General features: G+C 39.1%; 1 protein-coding gene across 1 annotated transcript in view; it reads left to right on the top strand.

The window, feature by feature from the left end:
- Window positions 1-10046, top strand: part of LOC108273528 (choline O-acetyltransferase) — a 38009-nt gene extending 27963 nt beyond the window's left edge. The window contains exons 13-14 of the mRNA XM_017482801.3: window positions 1406-1543; window positions 2965-10046. Coding sequence (XP_017338290.1) covers window positions 1406-1543; window positions 2965-3216 — 390 coding nt within the window. The 3' untranslated portion in view covers window positions 3217-10046. The remainder of the gene's footprint in view (window positions 1-1405; window positions 1544-2964) is intronic.
- The last annotated feature ends 8565 nt before the right edge of the window (window positions 10047-18611 follow it).

The raw sequence follows: 18611 nt of genomic DNA, 5'->3' as shown, positions 1-18611 counted from the left end.
TAGGGAGGGTACAGTCTACCACTTCTTGTGCTTGTCTTGGACTTATACAGTTCAAAGTTTTAAACAGAGTCCATCTGTCCAAGTCGAGACTTTCTGTGATGTATCTGGACGTAGAGGACAAGTGTGATAAATGCCATGGCTCTCCCTGTCATCTTGGCCATTTGTTTTTCTTCTGCCCTGATCTCCATGGTTTTTGGTCTCGATTTTTTACCATCATGTCCACTATTCTTAGGGTAGACTTAAAGCCTTGCCCATTGATTGCTGTATTTGGGATTCCTGATGCCTCAGTTCCATTGAGCTCAATACAAAAGGATGTTATTGCTTTCACATCCCTTATAGCAAGACGTTCCCTACTGTTGCACTGGAAGTCTGTTAAATATCCATCTATCTCCCAGCGGCTAAAGGACGTGATGTTTTTTCTAAAACTCGAGAAAATAAGGTATACGATGAAGGGTTGTACGGACAAGTTTTTTTTTTTTTTTTATAAATGGCATCCCCTTATCGTATACTTTATGGAGTTACAGACATTTCCCACTTAAATTTTTGTGCCTGTTGTTGGGTCTTACAATATCTATAAAACCAGCGATAGTTATTGGGTAGCCATGATGTTTTCCTTTGTTAGTATAAAAAGAAAAAAAAAACCTGTGAATGTGTACTGCTGTGTGTTGCTCAATTTTTTATTTATTTATTTATTTTTCTTCTCAATGGAATATTTGGGAAAGGGAGGGGAGGAGAGAAGAAAAAAGGTGATGTTCAGCAGACATGTTTGGTAGACGTGTTCAGCAGAAAAGTTCAGCAGAAATGTTCAGTTCAGCAGAAATGTTTAGTTCAGCAGAAATGTCCAGCAGAAATGTTCAGCAGAAATGTTCAGCAGAAATGTTTAGTTCAGCAGAAATGTTCAGCAGAAATGTTTAGTTCAGCAGAAATGTTCAGCAGAAATGTTCAGCAGAAATGTTTAGTTCAGCAGAAATGTTTAGTTCAGCAGAAATGTTCAGCAGAAATGTTCAGTTCAGCAGAAATGTTTAGTTCAGCAGAAATGTTTTGTTCAGCAGAAATGTTCATCAGAAATGTTTTGTTCAGCAGAAATGTTTAGTTCAGCAGAAATGTTTAGTTCAGCAGAAATGTTCAGCAGAAATGTTTAGTTCAGCAGAAATGTTCAGCAGAAATGTCCAGCAGAAATGTTCAATACAAATGAAACTGGAAAAAAAAAAGAAAAGATTTCAAACAAACTTCTTTGACGTTGTCATTATGGGGTTTTGTTTGTAGAATTTTGAGGAAAATAATTAATTTAATCCATTTTGGAATAAGACTGTAACATAACAAAATGTGGGAAAAGTGAAGCGCTGTGAATACTTTCCGGATGCACTGTAATTGTACACTAACTCTTCTCTGCGATCGTGTTAAGGCCGTTTCAGGATTGGGAATAGATAATCACCTGCTCGGCCTTCGGGAAATTGCCAGGGAGCTGAAGATGGAGACTCCTGACATTTTCACAGATGAGACGTACCTCCTCAGCAACCAGTTCATCCTCTCCACTAGTCAGGTAAAAGCGAGTCTCAGCCTCAGAGCCTCCACCAATGTTATACAGGTTGTCTGATGGTTTACCCACTTTTCTGGTCACAAGCTTCAGGATCATGAAGGTTGCAAGCTGATTATTTAAGAGTTCTGTTTAATTAGGGTTAATGGTGATTAATCCTACAGTACATTCAAACTAGCAGGCGACACAGTGACAGCTGATCATTCGTTTGGTATGCTAATTGTTAGCATTTTACTCACATTTTTGTTTCACTAGTCTCTGAAGTGTAGGAAAAAAACATCAGTTACCCTTAGTGGTCAAAATTTTTACAGCAAGCTACTTTTTAGCCAACTCACTTCTGATTCTGTTTTTTTTTCCTCCACATTTTACCCTTTCACTGCATTTCAACAGTGAAAAACATATAGATTTGTATATGGGGAAAAAATCGAACAACAAAAGAAACAACAAAAGAAATGTTTAATCGGTTTTATGTGTTATACCTTTAAACCTTTATACATTAAACTTCTGAGACTGGTGGGAAGGAAATTGTGGGGGAATTAAATGCTAACGATTAGCATTTATACTAGAACGCATCTATGTTCCCAGGGTCCTATGTTCCCCAGATTTATATGGCACATAATGAGCACATGGTGATTTAAGGCTGGAGTTAGGCTTCAGCATCAATGAGAACCAGGACATGTTCATAATTAACATTTTGTTCCATTTATAACCGTTTACTGTGTTTTATAGGCTACAGTACGACATTTATTCAGTTTAGTGTATTCACTATTGTTCATGGATGGAGTTGAAATGTATGAATGTATGAATGTAGACTAACAGATATTTTTAGAGCAGCACAAGTGAGCGTTCAACGTGTGCAACCTAGTTAATTTTCCATTAACTTTCATAAATTTCAAGTGTGGATGAAGGATGTTTTTTAAACTAATGTATGATGTTATTCATTTAAATGGGTCCTTGGTGTTTAAAGTTACAAGGTAATAAAGTTAATAGGGCCCTGGGAAAATGAGTCCTGACTACATAAATCCTTTTGAAAAGTTTACTTAATGTGTCCTAACAGAATATTGAGTGGGGAACTTAGGACCCAGGGAAGATAGGAATGACCCCATTCATACCAGTTCTGACCACAAGGTGCAGGTTATAGTGGGATTAAATGTTGCAGAGAGCTCTAAGCTCATTGGCTAGTCATTATTACATCACAGATTTTTCCCCACAAGTCTCTGAAGGAAAAAGAATCCCCTAGTGGTCAAAGAGTGTAAAACATGCATTTTCTATCTTTTGTCTTTTGTACCTTACCCTTTCAGTGCATTTCAACAGGAAAATCAAAGAAAGGTTTTTTTTTTTATAGAGATAAAGGCTTACCCTTCAGAGCTTCTGTACTCCGTATGAATGATGGTAAATAACGACACACTTTCTCCTCTTTCCTGTAGGTTCCTACAACAGTAGACATGTTCTGCTGTTATGGCCCGGTGGTTGCTAATGGTTACGGGGCATGTTATAATCCTCAAGCTGAAAACATCCTGTTCTGTGTGTCCAGTTTCCGTGAGTGTGTGTCCACGTCATCTCTCGTGCTGGTGAAGGCTCTAGACCAAGCACTTATAGACATGAGGGAGCTGTGCAATAGATGCAGTGCTGTCAGTCATAAAGAGGGTGGGGCTAAGCCAGCCACGCCCAGGAAGTAAGTCATGAGACACTGATGGTCTAAAGTATCTTCAGATATCACTAACGTCTTTGGGATTGTTTTGTTTAAAAGCTCAAAATATAATGTATAGCCGTGTTTCTGCTAATCTTGTAATCAGTTCTCGGTAGTGGACCACTGATGATTATAGCGCATTACCGTCTGAGTCATTCCGGTTTCGTGTGCCAATAATTGGTTATAGGATAACTGTAAAATCAATCACATCATATTGTGATATTGTGAACTGATGTTGCGTTCATCTAAAGCTAGCTGTATTCTGCAGAATTCTCAGGCCAGTTTTGCTGTTGCAAACAAAATTTCCACATCGCAAAATAATGATTTGGTCGTTAGTTGAGATTGGTGATCTTAGCACACATAAGCCAATTTAGCGTCACTGTGACAACGAAAAAGTTGTGTTAGTGTAAGTGTTGCTTTGATGCTCATCTAAAATCCACCAATAGGAGGACAGCGAACTCACAGGAAAGCTACAGATATGGTAGCAGCAATGGCAAAATAGCCTTTTACCTCGAATTCTGTTTGAGGAATGTTTGGGTTTACGCAAACCCATCTTCTGTACGAGCTCATTTCCGCATCATGCTACTTGATGACATGAGCAGGACATAGTAATTTTGTTTATGGGTTGAGGATCTTCATCGTATAATCTGACATACAGTACTGTGAAAAAGTATCCTGATTTCTTCAGTTTTTGTGTATATTTCATACTAAATAGTTTTAGATCTTCAAATAAAGTACAACATAAAACAAAGACATTCTGAGGAAATACACAATACAGTTTTTATTTTTTATTTTTTTATTGAAGCAAAAAAAAGTTATCCAAATCTGGTCATCAGTGTGATAAACTAATTGCCCCCTTAAAATTAAAATCTGGTTGTGCCACCTTTAACACCAATAACTTCAACCAGCCACTTCCGATAACTGGAGATCAGTCTTTCACTTACCTCTAGGACTAGGACTTACTCCTATGCTTTGAATCGTTGCCTTGCTGCATAATCCAGTTCCACTTGAGTTTTAACTTACTGACTGAAGACCAGCAGAGTAGAGCAGAATTCATGTTTCCCTCAATTACTGCAAGTTGCCCAGGCCCTGAAGCAGCAAAGCATCCCCACACCATCACACTCCCTCCACCATGCTTGACTGTAGGTGTGATGTTCTTTTTGTGGAATTCAGTGTTTGGTTTACGCCAGATGTAACGGGACACCTGTCTTCCAAACAGTTCCACTTTCGACTCATAAACAGAACGTTCTCCCAAAAGGTTTGAGGATCTTCAAGGTATGTTTTGGCAAAATTCAGACGAGCCTTAATGTTCTTCTGGGTTAGCAGTGATTTTCACCTCACCACCCTTCCATGGATGCCATTTTTGCCCAGTGTCTTTCTGATAGTGGCGTCATGAACAGTGACCTTTATTGATGCAAGAGAGACCTGTATGTCCTTTGATGTTGTCCTTGGTTCCTGGATGAGTCGTCGCTGTGCTCTTGGAGGAATTTTGGAAGGTCGGACACTTCTGGGTTCACTTTTGTGCTCTCACTGTGGTTCTCTGGAGTTCCAGAGCCTTTGTAAAGTCAGTCCCAAATATCTTTGTAACCCTTCCCAGACGGATGTATTTCAATCACCTTCTTCCTGGAATTTCTTTCAACATTAGCATAGTGTGTTACCGGGTAAGATCTTTTAACCAACTTCATGCTGCTGAAAAAGTTCTATTTAAGTGTTGATGTGATTGAACAGGGTTTGTAGTAATCAGACCTGGTTGTGTCTAGTCCAGCTGAACCCCATTATATAAATGCAGATTCATAGATCTGGGGACTTAGTAACTACAGGGGCAAATATATTTTCACACAGACCCAGTTGCTATTGGATAACAGTTTTTGCTTCAATAAATAACATCATCATTTAAAAACTGTATTTTGTGTTTTATCTTAGATTTTGTTTTAATTTCTGAAACAATGTAGTATGGGATCTATACAAAAACACAAGAAGTCACAAGAGAACGCTTTTTCACAGCGCTGCAATCTGACATATATAATCTAAAAAGATGTACAGTAAAATCCGGGTTAAATTAAAAAGCTAGTGAGCTAGTCATGTGGAATGCATGCTAGATAGAAAATGCATGACCAAGCTGAATCCTACAGGTACTTTCATGGCTTATTCATGGTCCAAATACTGACGGGTGCAGCAAAACATAGCTTATATATTTGTAAAGTGATATTAACCATGATAAAAATTGTCAGGTGAAGTGTGAAAATTATGAAAAGAATATTGTCACGTTTGGTTTCATGTAATCCAGACAGCAACTATGTATGTGTTTAGTTTTATCAGCAGGAGATAGATTTGTGTGTGTGTGTGTGTGTGTGTGTGTGTGTGTGTGTGTGTTTGTATGGTGTGTATACTTACTTCTTTTAGAAACAAAAGCCATGCTCCCTATATAGTGGACCCCCCCCGCCAGATATTGAATAAGATTTGCATTCAGTGGGAAACTGTGCGTAGATACTGTGATGGACTGAACACTGTGATACTCACTCGTGCCATTATCACACCCTTAATTGATCCCTGTATGTATAATAAAAGCAAGTGAAAGTTAGTAGTCCAGGGCCTCTGTAAAGGGGGATATGTGCAGAACTTCCAGTTAGTAAACAAACGTTTAAGTGTTTGCTGTTTTTGTGCAGTGGGTCAACTGTACACTTTCTGAGGGACCTGAGTTTCCAGAGTCTTATGTTCTCAGGGCCTTATATTTGCAGGGTCCCAATTTCCTAATAAATCACTCTGTCAGGGCTCTATATTGACAGGATATTGTCCAATGTTGCCATAGCCCTATGTTTCCATGGACCTATGATTCCAGGGTGATTTATTTCCAGGGTCTCAAGTTTTCAGCAGTCTTGATGAAATACTCCTAGAGCCCCATTTTCTGTTACAGATTATGTGCCTAGTATTAAATTTTCCAGCATCTGGAATCAGTGTTCTCTGGACCCTATATAGATTTCAGGGATTTGTGTTTTCAGAATCCCATGTTCCCAGAATCATATGTTCCCTAGGATCTATGATTTCAGTGTCCTACAGTACTGTGCACAAGTCTTGCACATGTAAAGAAATGCTGTAACGTATACAGTATGTGCCTTCAAAAATAATAATAATAAAAAAAGAAATGTTTCTACAGGAAAAAAAAAACTACTCTAAAGAGCAGGAGATAGTACATATGTATTTATTCATTTAGCGGACACTTTTATCCAAAGCGACTTACAAATGAGGAAATACAACCAAAGCGATATATCAAGGGGAGAACAATACAAGTAGTGCTACTGTACAAGATTTTTAATTGAGTTCTAGAGAAGCAAAGTGTGCAGAGTAGAGGTGTAAATGCAGAATGCTTTTTTTTTTTAAATATATAAATGGGGGTTAGGGGTTAGTTAAGTGTTCACAGAAGAGGTTGGTCTTTAGCCATTTTTTGAAGATAATGACAGATTCTGCAGTCTGGATTGAGGTTTGAAGTATTTGTTCCACCACTGAGGGACAGTCAGTTTGAAGGTTGTGGAATGGGACCTCATGCCTCGCTGACTAGGCACTACCAGACATCGGTCGTTAACTGATCACAGGTTACGTGAGGGACCATAAACCTCGAGGAGAGTGTTGAGGTAGGGCGGTGCTGTTCCAGACAAGGTCTTGTATATGAGCATGAATTTGATGCGGCCGGCTACAGGAAGCCTGTGGAGGGAGATGAAGAGGGATGTTACATGGGTTCTTTGGGGCTGGTTGAAAACAAGGTGTGCTGCTACATTTTGAATCATCTGAAGGGTCGTGATGGAGCTGGCTGGGAGGCCCGGGAGTAGTGCTTTCCAATAGTCCAGTTTTGAGATAACAGGAGACTGGACTAGAAGCTGTATAGCCTGTTTGGTGAGGTAGGGTCTGATTTTATTGATGGTGTACAGAATGAACCCACAGGACTGTACAGTTAATGAGATGTGGTCTGTAAAAGTCAAGTTATCATCGAAAGTCACCCCAAGGTTTATGGCTGTCCTGGTTGGCTTGAGTGTGGTTGTGCCAAGCTGTACAGTGAGGTTGTGGTTGATTGAGGGGTAGGCAGGGATGACAAGAAGCTCCATTTTTGCCAAGTTGAGCTTAAGGTGGTGTTCCCTCATTCAGTCCGAGATGTCAGACAGACAGGCAGAGATGTGTCTTGAGATGGATGGATCATCAGGCTGGAAGGACATATAGAACTGGGTGTCATAAGCACAGCAGTGATATGAGAAGCCATGAGAATCCATCACAGGCCCCAGAGATGTAGTATAAATAGAAAAGAGCAGTGGACCACGAACTGATCCCTGGCGAACTCCAGTTGTGAGTTGCTGAGTTTCATCCACAATACCATGAAGCACTTGCCTGAGAGATAGGATTCCACCCAGTGCAGAGCATTCTGGTGATGCCTAGGCTGGAGAGAGTTAACAGGAGGATCTGATGATTCACCATGTCAAAGGCAGTAGAGAGGTCGAGTAGGATGAGGACAGATCTTGAGGTTGTTCTTGCTAGTCATAAGGCTTCAGTAGTGGAAAGCAGAGCACTCTCCATGGAGTGCTGCTGTTGAAGCCAAACTGCTTGGTGTCCAGGAGGTTGTTCTGTATGAGAAAATGGAGAGTTGATTAAACACAGCTCTTTCAAGGGTTTTGGGCAGAAAAGGGAGGAGGGAGACAGGTCTGTAGTTGTCAACAGCAACAGGGTTAAGTATTGGTTTTGTAAGCAGCTGAGTAACCTGGGCCTGCTTAAATGAGGTAGGGAATGTGCCTGTGGAGAGGGATGTGTTAAAGATGTGTGTGAGTGCAGGTAATAGTGTTGGAGTGATAGAGAGAAGGGTGAGAAGGGATAGGGCCTAAAGGACAGGTTGTAGGATGGCTAGAAAGAAGTTTTGAGACATCAGTCTCTGAGAGAGGGGAAAAGGAGGACAGTTGAGAGTTACATGGAGGAGGAGCCGGTCTCTGTGTGTCTGAGGTGGAGAACTGGTTCCTGATTGATGTAACCTTGTTGGAATTGAAAGTGTCAAGTCATCTGCAGTGAGAGAGGTATGGGGAGGAGGGGAACAGAGAAGAGAGTATGGGTGTTGGGCGAGCTGCCAATCTTCTCTAGGTAGTATATGACTTTAGCAGTAGAGATGATATGTGAAAAAGAGGACAGAATTGTTTGGTAATTGGTTAGGTCAGTTGGACTGTTTGATTTATACCATTTAATTTCAACTGTCCTTAACTTGGTCTGGTTGTTACAAAGAGCTTCTGAGAGCCAAGGCTAAGGGGTGACGTGTGAGCTGGCCTGTTTCCTGGGTCCCATGTTTCCAGCATCCTATGTTTCTAGGGTCCTAAGCCTCCATTGTCATATGTTTCCAAAGTTCTGTGTTCCATGGATTCTGTATTTCCAGGGTCCTATGTTTCCAAGGCCTTTGTTTGCAGGGTCCTATGTTCCAAAGGTTTCTGTGTTTCCAGGGACCCATCTTATTAGGGTTCTACATTTCCTGCTTCTGGTGTTTCTAGGTCCCTAAGTTTCCAAGGTCATATTTTTGAAGGGTCCTGTATTTCCAGAGTCCTGTGTTTCCAGCAACCTGTTTTTGAAGGGTCCTGTGTTTCCAGGGTCCTATTTTTTGAGGGGTCCTGTGTTTTCAGGGTCATTTGTTTTCAAGGTCCTGTGTTTTCTGGGTCCTGTGTTTCCAGGGTCTTGTGTTTCCAAGGTTCTGTGTTTCCAGGGTCCTATGTTTCCAGGGTCCTGTGTTTCCAAGGTCCTGAGTTTCCAACATCCTATTTTTTGAAGGGTCCTGTGTTTCTAGAGTCCTATTTCTGTGAAGGGTCCTATGTTTTCAGGATCATGTGTTTCCAAGGTTATTTTTTGAAGGTTCCTGTGTTTCCAGGGTCATGTGTTTCCAAGATCCTGTGTTTCTAGGGCCCTCTGTTTCCAAGGTCCAACGTTTTTAGGGTCCTAAATTTCCAGGGTCTGTTGTTTCTAGCTTTCTATATTTCCTATGTCCTATGCTTGTAGGGCCCTATGTTTCCAGGGTGTGTTACACATACACTTATACATATTCAAATATTGTGTTCAATAAATAACACCTCATGTTGTGATTATTAAATCAGCTGTAGTTTCAACTTACAGTTCTTTTAAAGAAATACTTTGTTGGAAGTTTTGCACATATCCTGCACAATGCATTATTAATTATTAAACTTGCAGTTAATTCATTTTCTAAAGACTACATTGCCAAATGTGTAAAGAGTGACTAATTATGTGCCACAATCCAAAAACAAAATGTGAATTTGTGGTTATATTTTTAAAAGGTTAGCTTTTTTTCTCCCAAATTCCAGTGTATATACAAGATCATTTGAACATTTTTGCTGAATCATAAGATGATCAGATCTGTTGCTTACAGCTATTAACAAAAATACAGTGTCACTATATTATTAAGTACTTGAATAAAAATGATTGCAAGAGTTTTACATTAAAAACATATATATTGTAAAGATTTAAACAATGTGCATTCAAAATACATCCAGTAGTTTACTGTAATGGTATGTGTAAAATGGTAAAAATCTATTTTTGTTGTGTGTCAACCAAAAACAAAATAAAATACGCAGCAATAAATTCAGAGGTAAACATATTTATAATGCTATATGTGATCTATGTGTGTGTATGTGTTCCTGTGAAATGTTGTAAGTGACCATATATAAGTCCATATAAGTAATTACATCTATTTTAGATATGTCTACTTATTTAATGATATCTTGTTACTTTATATTTGTTAGAAAACATAAACATATATAGTGTAACATTTATTTTTGTTCATTTAAATAATAAAAAAAGAACATTTGGAGTTTCTAAATGGTCTTTTTTTTTTTTTTTTTACCTAATGTCCTGTACTAAGTATAAATCATTTTAAATATATTTTAATAATGTTTTAAGGTAACAAGTTATCATAACCTACAATAGAGCTTTATCAGTTGGGTTACTACATTTTCCTTTTCATGGTTAATGTCAATCAGTAAATGTCTATAAATGAAATTATAAATGAATAAAATGTTCTATTGTGTGTCTATTTGATGTATTTAAGACGGTTGTGAACAAAGGTAGAATTTATTTTATTTTGTTTACTTATTAATTTATGATAAATACATTATAGATGATCTAAACATATGTTTATATCTAAACACAAATTGCTAATTTATTTATGAGATATTTTTACTCATGTATTTATTAAATAAATGTTAAATTATTTCTCTTTGTAGTTATGCAATATGTATGTGCTTGCTTTTGCATTAAAAATTATTTACTATACAGGTTTAAAAATATTTCAAGTAAATATAACCATTCATTATGTTTATTATGTGACATAGTCAATTCTATAATAGATTATCACCTCGCCTGTTTTATTTTTAAACATTGTATTAAATGTAATGTGCATAAAATGCCCAGTTCAGTGTGTTAAAATGTTGCTAGTATCTGTCTGATGTTTGACGTGTTCGTGTCAGTGTAGTCATAGAGTTTATATTTATTTATGCAAACACTAAGGAGTAATAAATAAGTCTATTTATTTTTGCACCTCCATAATTCTGTGTGCCATGTATTTTTATCAAACAAATTCTATTTAATTGCTAAAACATAATTAGAAAAGATTTATCATAGATTCTGTGTGAAAAGAAAAAAGTGTGTTATGTAATATTGTACAATAAAGTTGTTTATGAGAGATGGCAAAAATGAGTCTTTTATTTAATTATTTTTACATTCATGTTCACACCATAAAGATCATAGGTTCCCCACCCCAGTACCACTGAAACCAATCAGATCACAGTCCCCTCACCCTCAGTTCCACTTCAACCAATCAGATCACAGTCCCCTCACCCTCAGTTCCACTTCAACCAATCAGATCAGTCCCCCACCCCATACCACTGCAACCAATCAGATCACAGTCCTCTCACCTTCAATACCACTGCAACCAATCAGATCACAGTCCCCTCACCTTCAATACCACTGCAACCAATCAGATCAGTCCCTCCCCCCTACCACTGCAACCAATGAGATCACAGTCAACCCACCCTCAATACCACTGCAACCAATCAGATCACAGTCCTCTCACCTTCAATACCACTGCAACCAATCAGATCACAGTCCTATCACCTTCCATACCACTGCAACCAATCAGATTACAGTCAACCCACCCCAAATCTTCATAACATCTGCAATATCTTTAATACCACTGTCAGCAATCAGATCACAGTCCCCCACCCCAATATCCCTGGTACCAATCAGATCACAGTCCCCCACTCCCAGTACTACTGCAACCAATCAGATCACAGTCCCCCACCCCCAATATCCCTGCTACCAATCAGATTACAGTCCCCCACTCCCAGTACTACTGCAGCCAATCAGATCACAGTGCCCCACCCCAATATCCCTGCTACCAATCAGATCACAGTCCCCCACCTCAATATCCCTGCTACCAATCAGATCACAGTCCACCACTACCAGTACTACTGCAACCAATCAGATCACAGTCCCCCACCCCAGTTCTACTGCAACCAATCAGATCACAGTCCCCCACCCCAGTTCTACTGCAACCAACCAGATCACAGTCCCCCACCCCAGTTCTACTGCAACCAATTAGATCAGTCCCTCCACCCCATACCACTGTAACCATTCAGATTACAGTAAACCCACCTTCAAAAGCAATCAGATCAGTCCTCCCACCACAATACCACCAAAATCAGATCAGTCCCTGCACTCCAATACCACTGTACCCAATCAGATCAGCTCTCCCCCGTACCACTGCAACAAATCAGATCAGTCCTCCCACCTTCAATATCAGTATAACCAATCACATCACAGTCCCCCACCTCCAATTGTTCCAAAACAAACAAACAACTAAACATTTTCTTTAATGCCTGTCTTCATAAAGCTTTATGACTGTGCTCATAAGTTTTATTCTTCATACAGCTCCATTACAGTAATAAAATTGTGATCCCAAAACCACTGGTGAAAAGTTACAGGTTCAGTGTTGTTTTCAGAAGATCTTGTGCTGTTTTTTTGAATGATCTCCTTACAGAACAGCATGAAAGAGGCTCTTTAAGTCAATAGTGCTAAAGCCCACCTGAAGCCTGGAACATTTCTACTGATCCGAATTCAACACGCAGGCACACAGAGGGGGCAACACACACCTGCTGCCTCGGATCGAACTTCCACACACACTCCCACAGTCCCACAAACACACACTGATGGTCAGAAACACAAAGTTACAGCTTTCCCTTACCTCTACAGTGTTCTCTTTTGCAGTCTTCCACAACACATTCACAATATGGCCGAAATATCCCTGGCTGACATTTGGCTGGAATGACTTTGTTCTTCTGATTTAGCATGTCAACAATGAACATCATGAAACTACTTCTACCTTATTGTTTATCTTATAAAGATGACAGAGCAACTGCAGAGTCACCAACATAGATCGTATGTTAGACCATTTAAATCAATCTCGTCATGAAAACAGACAGAGAATACTGAATGTTTATCTTGCTCTGGTACTGATGTGACATCATGCAACAGCGCCCCTTCTGTTTATGTTAGTATTGCAGAACACCAACATATAGAGTTCATTTCTGAGGATGTGCCCAAGTGACCCTCCCAACCAGGGCCAGTCAATCCATTTGTGTGCCACCCCACTACCGCCTTACCGCCACCCCACCGAATCCGATTACCAGTACCGAGCCACATTTAACGTTCCTCACGTCTTTTATTACCTCAGAAAAGTTTGTTTGGTTAAATTAGTTTGTTGGCGCCCCTAATGCTGATGTAAATAAGCAGCAGTGTGTGCAAGGCTGTATTAAGTGCAACACAACACTGATCACTTGTGGTTTTTTCAAATTAATTTTTAAATAAAATTAAAGAGTACATCATACTTATCAGTCATCACCGTTGGTGTGTCTGTGTGACTGTGAAGTGTGTGTGAGAGTCAGTGATGATGATTTAGTTTTTTTAATTTTTATGCTAATGCTGCTGACATATTTACCGACTCTTAAAAATGGGCTAGGACCAGCACTGCTCCCACCAATCGCAGGATATGTGCAGCAGCCATCTTGCGTACATATACATGTAGTTAAGGCAAATATAATCCGGACACAAGAACTAACTTCTATCTCACGGATGTTCCACAACATTAAATGTAACTAAAAATGTATGAAAATATGACATCCTTCTTTAATAAATGAACAGTTTCTAAATTTCTGTGGTATAAGGGGAATAAAAAACACTTGAGGACATGCTGTTACGGGAAAATAATAAACTTTGGGGTCGTAACAGTACCTCCTCCTCATCACATCTTCACTTCATCCCTGATCTGAAATGATAAACATGTCGCTGGAAACCCTGACTTACTGTCTCAGCAGTAAATGACATCATCATGACTCTGTAATCATTCAATCGTCCTCGTCTCCAAACAGCTGAACTCAAGGTTATAAGGCACTTGACTACGCGGTACTCTGAGGGAACCCTTCATTAAATGCGCTTAAAGATTCAGTTCCATTGTAGAAGCTAATCACTGGTCTGTCCTCCAGGGCTGAGAGCTTCTGTCCTGATTGGGTGAGTGATTGAGTGACTGTGAGGAGATAATAGCAATCTGCGAAGGGAATCTTACGTCCAGCCTGAAGAAAAGCTCCAAGCAGATTTCTACTTTTCAGTCTGTAATGTGTGCTAAGGGTCCTGAGAATAAACCCACGTTCTCAGAATGGCCGATTATCACCAGGTAACTGACCGAAAACACCACGCACACAGAGACTGCACTATTTCACATATAAAGCAAAAATATTCATCTAATGAACAGTGGAGCGCTGGACACACTGAGAGTTCCCTCCCAAAAAAAACGTCCTAGCGCAAGGTGTTTAAAGCTGCGGACATTTATATCAATAGGGAGAAAGAAAGGAAGGAAAGAAAGAAGGAATTTGTATTTTTAAAAAGAAGCAAGGGAAGAAGGGGGAAATGGGTAAGGAAGAAACATGAAAGAAAGGAAAGAAAGGAATGAGAAAGAAAGCTGAAAAGGAAACAAATGAAGGAAGGAGAATGAAAAGAAAGGAAGATAAGAAAGAAGGGAAGATAGTAGAGACAGAAGCAGTAAGCGGGGCAGTAACACAGAAGGACAAAATCAATAGGGATGAAAAGAAAGAATAAAGAGATGAAAAAAGGAAGAAATAGGAAGGAAAAGAGAATGAGGAATTAAGGTAAGAAAAAAAGCGTTAAAGAAGAGGAGAGGGAATAAAAGGATAGAATTAAGAAAGGCAATAGGGAGGAAGTACAGAGGAAAGGAAGAAAAGATGACTCATTTGAATCTTGTGTAAATGTCTGAAAGTGTGTGTGTGTGTGTGTGTGTGTGTGTGTGTGTGTGTGTGTGTGTGTGTGTGTGTGTGCGTGTGTGTGTGGTAATGACCAGCGTGACATTTGAGAGAGAGAGACATGTTTTAGAGGACAGAGAGTCCCGCCGTCTCACACTCAGCTCTAATTGGCTGCTCTGGCAGGACCGTTAGCTAATAGCTGTGAGAACATGCTGAGAGCTACAAGTGCTACCTTCCAGCACGGCTCGTTTAAAGAACCGTCCTCATACGCTGGTCTTTCCACAGACATCGCAGGTCACTAAACTCATTTAAAAGTTCCCAAAGCAGCCTGTTTTTACTTTTCCTGCTGTAAATCAAACAGTCAGGGTTAATGGAAACGTCTATGCAATCTGGCTAATCCTCACTTTTATCTCTTCTCCAGTTTTTTATTGTCTTTATTATTTATCATCTGGCCTTTTTTCTATTGTACCATTTGTTCTTCTTTACCTTTGGCACTATGAGAAAACTAATTGTTACCATTAGACCATTAATTCAGTTTTTGTTGTAATTAAAGCCGAATCTGTTTCAGGACATCGATGTTACCTGAATTCTGTAAAACAGCCACAAATGATGACAATTTTTTAAAGAAAATCCCGTACTAATAACATCGCTACTATAAGAACGCATAAATCCGGTTTCCAGTCATCAGGGGTTTGCAGATTTGAATCAGACATGGGTGAAAGAACGAGACGGAGCAAGAGAGCAACATTATCTGTGCTGTCTGGGTGGGCGGGGCATTCTCTCGTTCTCTGTCTTTCTCCGCTGTCAATCACAGCCACACTAGCCAATCATGTGCATCTGTGAGCTCAGCTATGAGGAAGAGGGTTGATTGTGTTTCTTAGCAAGTTAAAATATCTTGAATATATTTGAAATGATCTAGCATTACCAATTAGAAAAAACAAATATAAGATTATTAAACCTATTTCTAACATTTTTTACTAATTACAAGCTTGACATAGTTCTGTTCTACTGGCAGATAATTTTGCTAATTTTAAGCATTTATTTTTTAGAAAGAAGCCAAACGATCTGCTAATGGAAATGGGAAATTTAAAGCTTAAAATTGACTAGCTACGTGTAATTTTGTTCACAGTTTCTTTGACAGTTGTGTTTAGTTTGTATTCAGAAGTGTTTGATTTACCAAAGACAGAACAACTCGGTTACTTTGCTGTAATTAAACAGCAATATGTTTACATGTGAGAGACAGTAACACACCGAACACAATTTAATGCAATTTAATTTCTACACAAGTGATTTCTTTCTAGAGCAACATGCGGCACTCTGTCCGTGCTGAAAAAAAAACCCAGTCACAGAAATTATAATGGTTTCCACTACAAATACCATTACAAACCATCAGCTAACCATTACAACCATTATTGGATCTTAATGTCCACTAAACATAACATGCCACCAATAGAAGGCTACAAATGACCAGTAGAGACCCACAAGGACCATTACAGTTTCCATTCAAACCTATACAGTTACCATAATAACCATTAAAACCATTAAAAATTCTATGAGAGTTTCTATTGTTTTTTTCAGCAGGGGTGTTATTCCATTATAGTGGTTCTATAAAAAAATATTTTTTTAATAACGACCAGAGCATCTGGAACTGACAGTGCTAGTTCCTGGTAATTGGAAAGCCAATAGTTCACTGAATTGCAAGCAAGTACTCCTTTAGCTAGGTAGCTAGCTAACATAAATGGGTAAAATGAGCATCAACAGAAGAAAGAAAAAATAAATATATATTAGCCAGGCATATACTACCAGCATGAGCCATTATCAAACCCCGGAATCAGGTTAGCTGTGTTAGCGTGCTATGGTAAGATGCTAACACTGGTTTATGTCAGCACATCAGTCTGGATCAGCGAGTGGATCAGGATGAGATTGATGGTCATGTACTGTATGTGGTGGTCAGATTTAGAAAAGCTTTCCCTCTGGTCCACTTCATCAGATAAACACTGAGAGATAAAAGAGCATAGGTGATTTATACGGTTACACATGACATTTATCACGCTAAAAATCTGCTCCTGCAGATCAATGTGTTGCTCGTCTCCGCTCGAGGTCAGGGAGCGAAAGGTCAGCGTGTTTTCCGACAGACGCTCGGATGTGGTCTCTGCTCTTCAATCACGCTTAATATGTAATATGATTGAGCTGTGTGATGGTTTTCCTCTCCCCTCCTCCAGAAGATTCAGACCTGGAGCTTTTCATGGTAACACACCTGAAAGTGTAAAGTGTGTGTAACCACTGAGAATATACAGGAGGTGAAATGTCTGTACAGTAACATTAGCCGAGTCTCTCCTCTCCCTCACCAGAAATACGATTAGCACGCGTGGATTTTATATAAAAAGGTGATGAAGGTTAAGATTAGTAGGGGCGGGGTTACAGTGGTTACAGTAGGGGTGGGGTTTAGAAAGAAAGAAAGAAAGAAAGAAAGAAAGAAAGAAAGAAAGAACAGAAAGCTTGAAGTGATGCACAAAAGAAAAAAGAAAGAACATAAAAAGAGTAAAAAAAAATCAGACAACAAGAAAGAAAGATAAGGAAAGACATGGCAGAAAAAGGAAAATAGAAAAATGAAAGAATGAAATGAACAAGAGAACAAGGAAAAGTAGAAAACAAAAACATAAAAACGAGAGAGAATTAAGGAAAGAAAAATAAACTGTAAGAATAAAGAACTGTGGCGAAAAGATGGAAGGAAAGAACGAACGATTTGTTATTATTTCTGTATGTTTACTGAATTTCTATAGAAACATTCTATCATTAGACTGCAGTGAAATAATGTCTTCAGCATTCTGTTGAGCCTTTCACACGCTGCTGCATTTTGCCCCGTACCCGTAGCAAAGTGAACAATGTTGTTTTTTCATTAAAGTTTGAATTTTTTTGTTAAAAATCTCTTTTCCTTGGTCAGTTTATAGTTTTTTGGGAACTCTACCTTCCTTTAGACTGGAATCAAAAGATTTCGTTACCTCAGTTCCGGTCTTGATTCGTAACACACGTATCCATGCATATTTGGATAAAATCTTTATACACATTATCATAAATTTCACATTGTCGTTACTCTCTGACACGCTGCTCATTTCAACTAAATCAGCCTGCCTAGTAACTACTAGTAAGTGTTTCACTGACCGTGGTATTACTGTGCTTGATTGGCCACCCGACTCACCTTACCCGACCCCATAGAGAATCTATGAGAGACACCAGACCCAACAATACAGACGAGTTGAAGGCTGCTATCAAAGTAACCTGGGCTTCCAGAACACCTCAGCAGTGCCACAGGCTGATCGCCTGCATGCCACATCGCATTGATGCAGTAATTCCTGCAAAAGGATTAAAGCCACGAACAAGTACTGAGCACATAAATGAACATACTTTTCCGAAGGTCGACATTTCTGTATTATAAATACTTTATTAGGATATTTTGAGATACTGGATTTTTGATTTCCGTGAGCTGTAATCCATAATCATCGACATTAAAACAAAAATAAAAAGTCTTGAAATATTTCGCTTCATGTGAAATGAATCTAGTATATATAACAGTTCCATTTTTTGAAATAATTTATGGGGAAAAAACACCTTTTCCACGATATTCTAATTTTCTGAGATGCACCTGTATATAGTACTGCACGGTCTTGCTCCAGTGTATCTTTCTGAACTTCTCCATCACTACCTCGCGTCTCGCTCTCTCCGTTCCTCTGACTCTGGTCTTCTCTCTGTTCCTCACACATACCTGTCTTATATGGTTGAACGTTCTTTTAGTGCTGCTACTCCCAAGGTCTAGAACGCCTTGCCTCAAAACCTCATGAATGTTCAACTCTTTTATTGTTTAAAAATAAACTTAAGATGCACCTATTCACACTACATTATCACACTGGTAGCTCTCAGTAGTTCCCTGTTTGGCTATTTAACTAAAGCTAGTGCCATCACATTATGTGCGTTTGATATAATTTGCCCTCAACCGGGAAACAGCATATACTTCCCATATATACACGATACTGAAAGTTTGCAGTTTGAGACT

Source organism: Ictalurus punctatus, chromosome 13, assembly GCF_001660625.3.
Source record: "Ictalurus punctatus breed USDA103 chromosome 13, Coco_2.0, whole genome shotgun sequence".
NCBI classification, from domain to species: domain Eukaryota; kingdom Metazoa; phylum Chordata; class Actinopteri; order Siluriformes; family Ictaluridae; genus Ictalurus; species Ictalurus punctatus.
The sequence above is the reverse complement of the archived record's forward strand: the minus strand, read 5'-3'. Positions and strand labels throughout refer to the sequence as shown.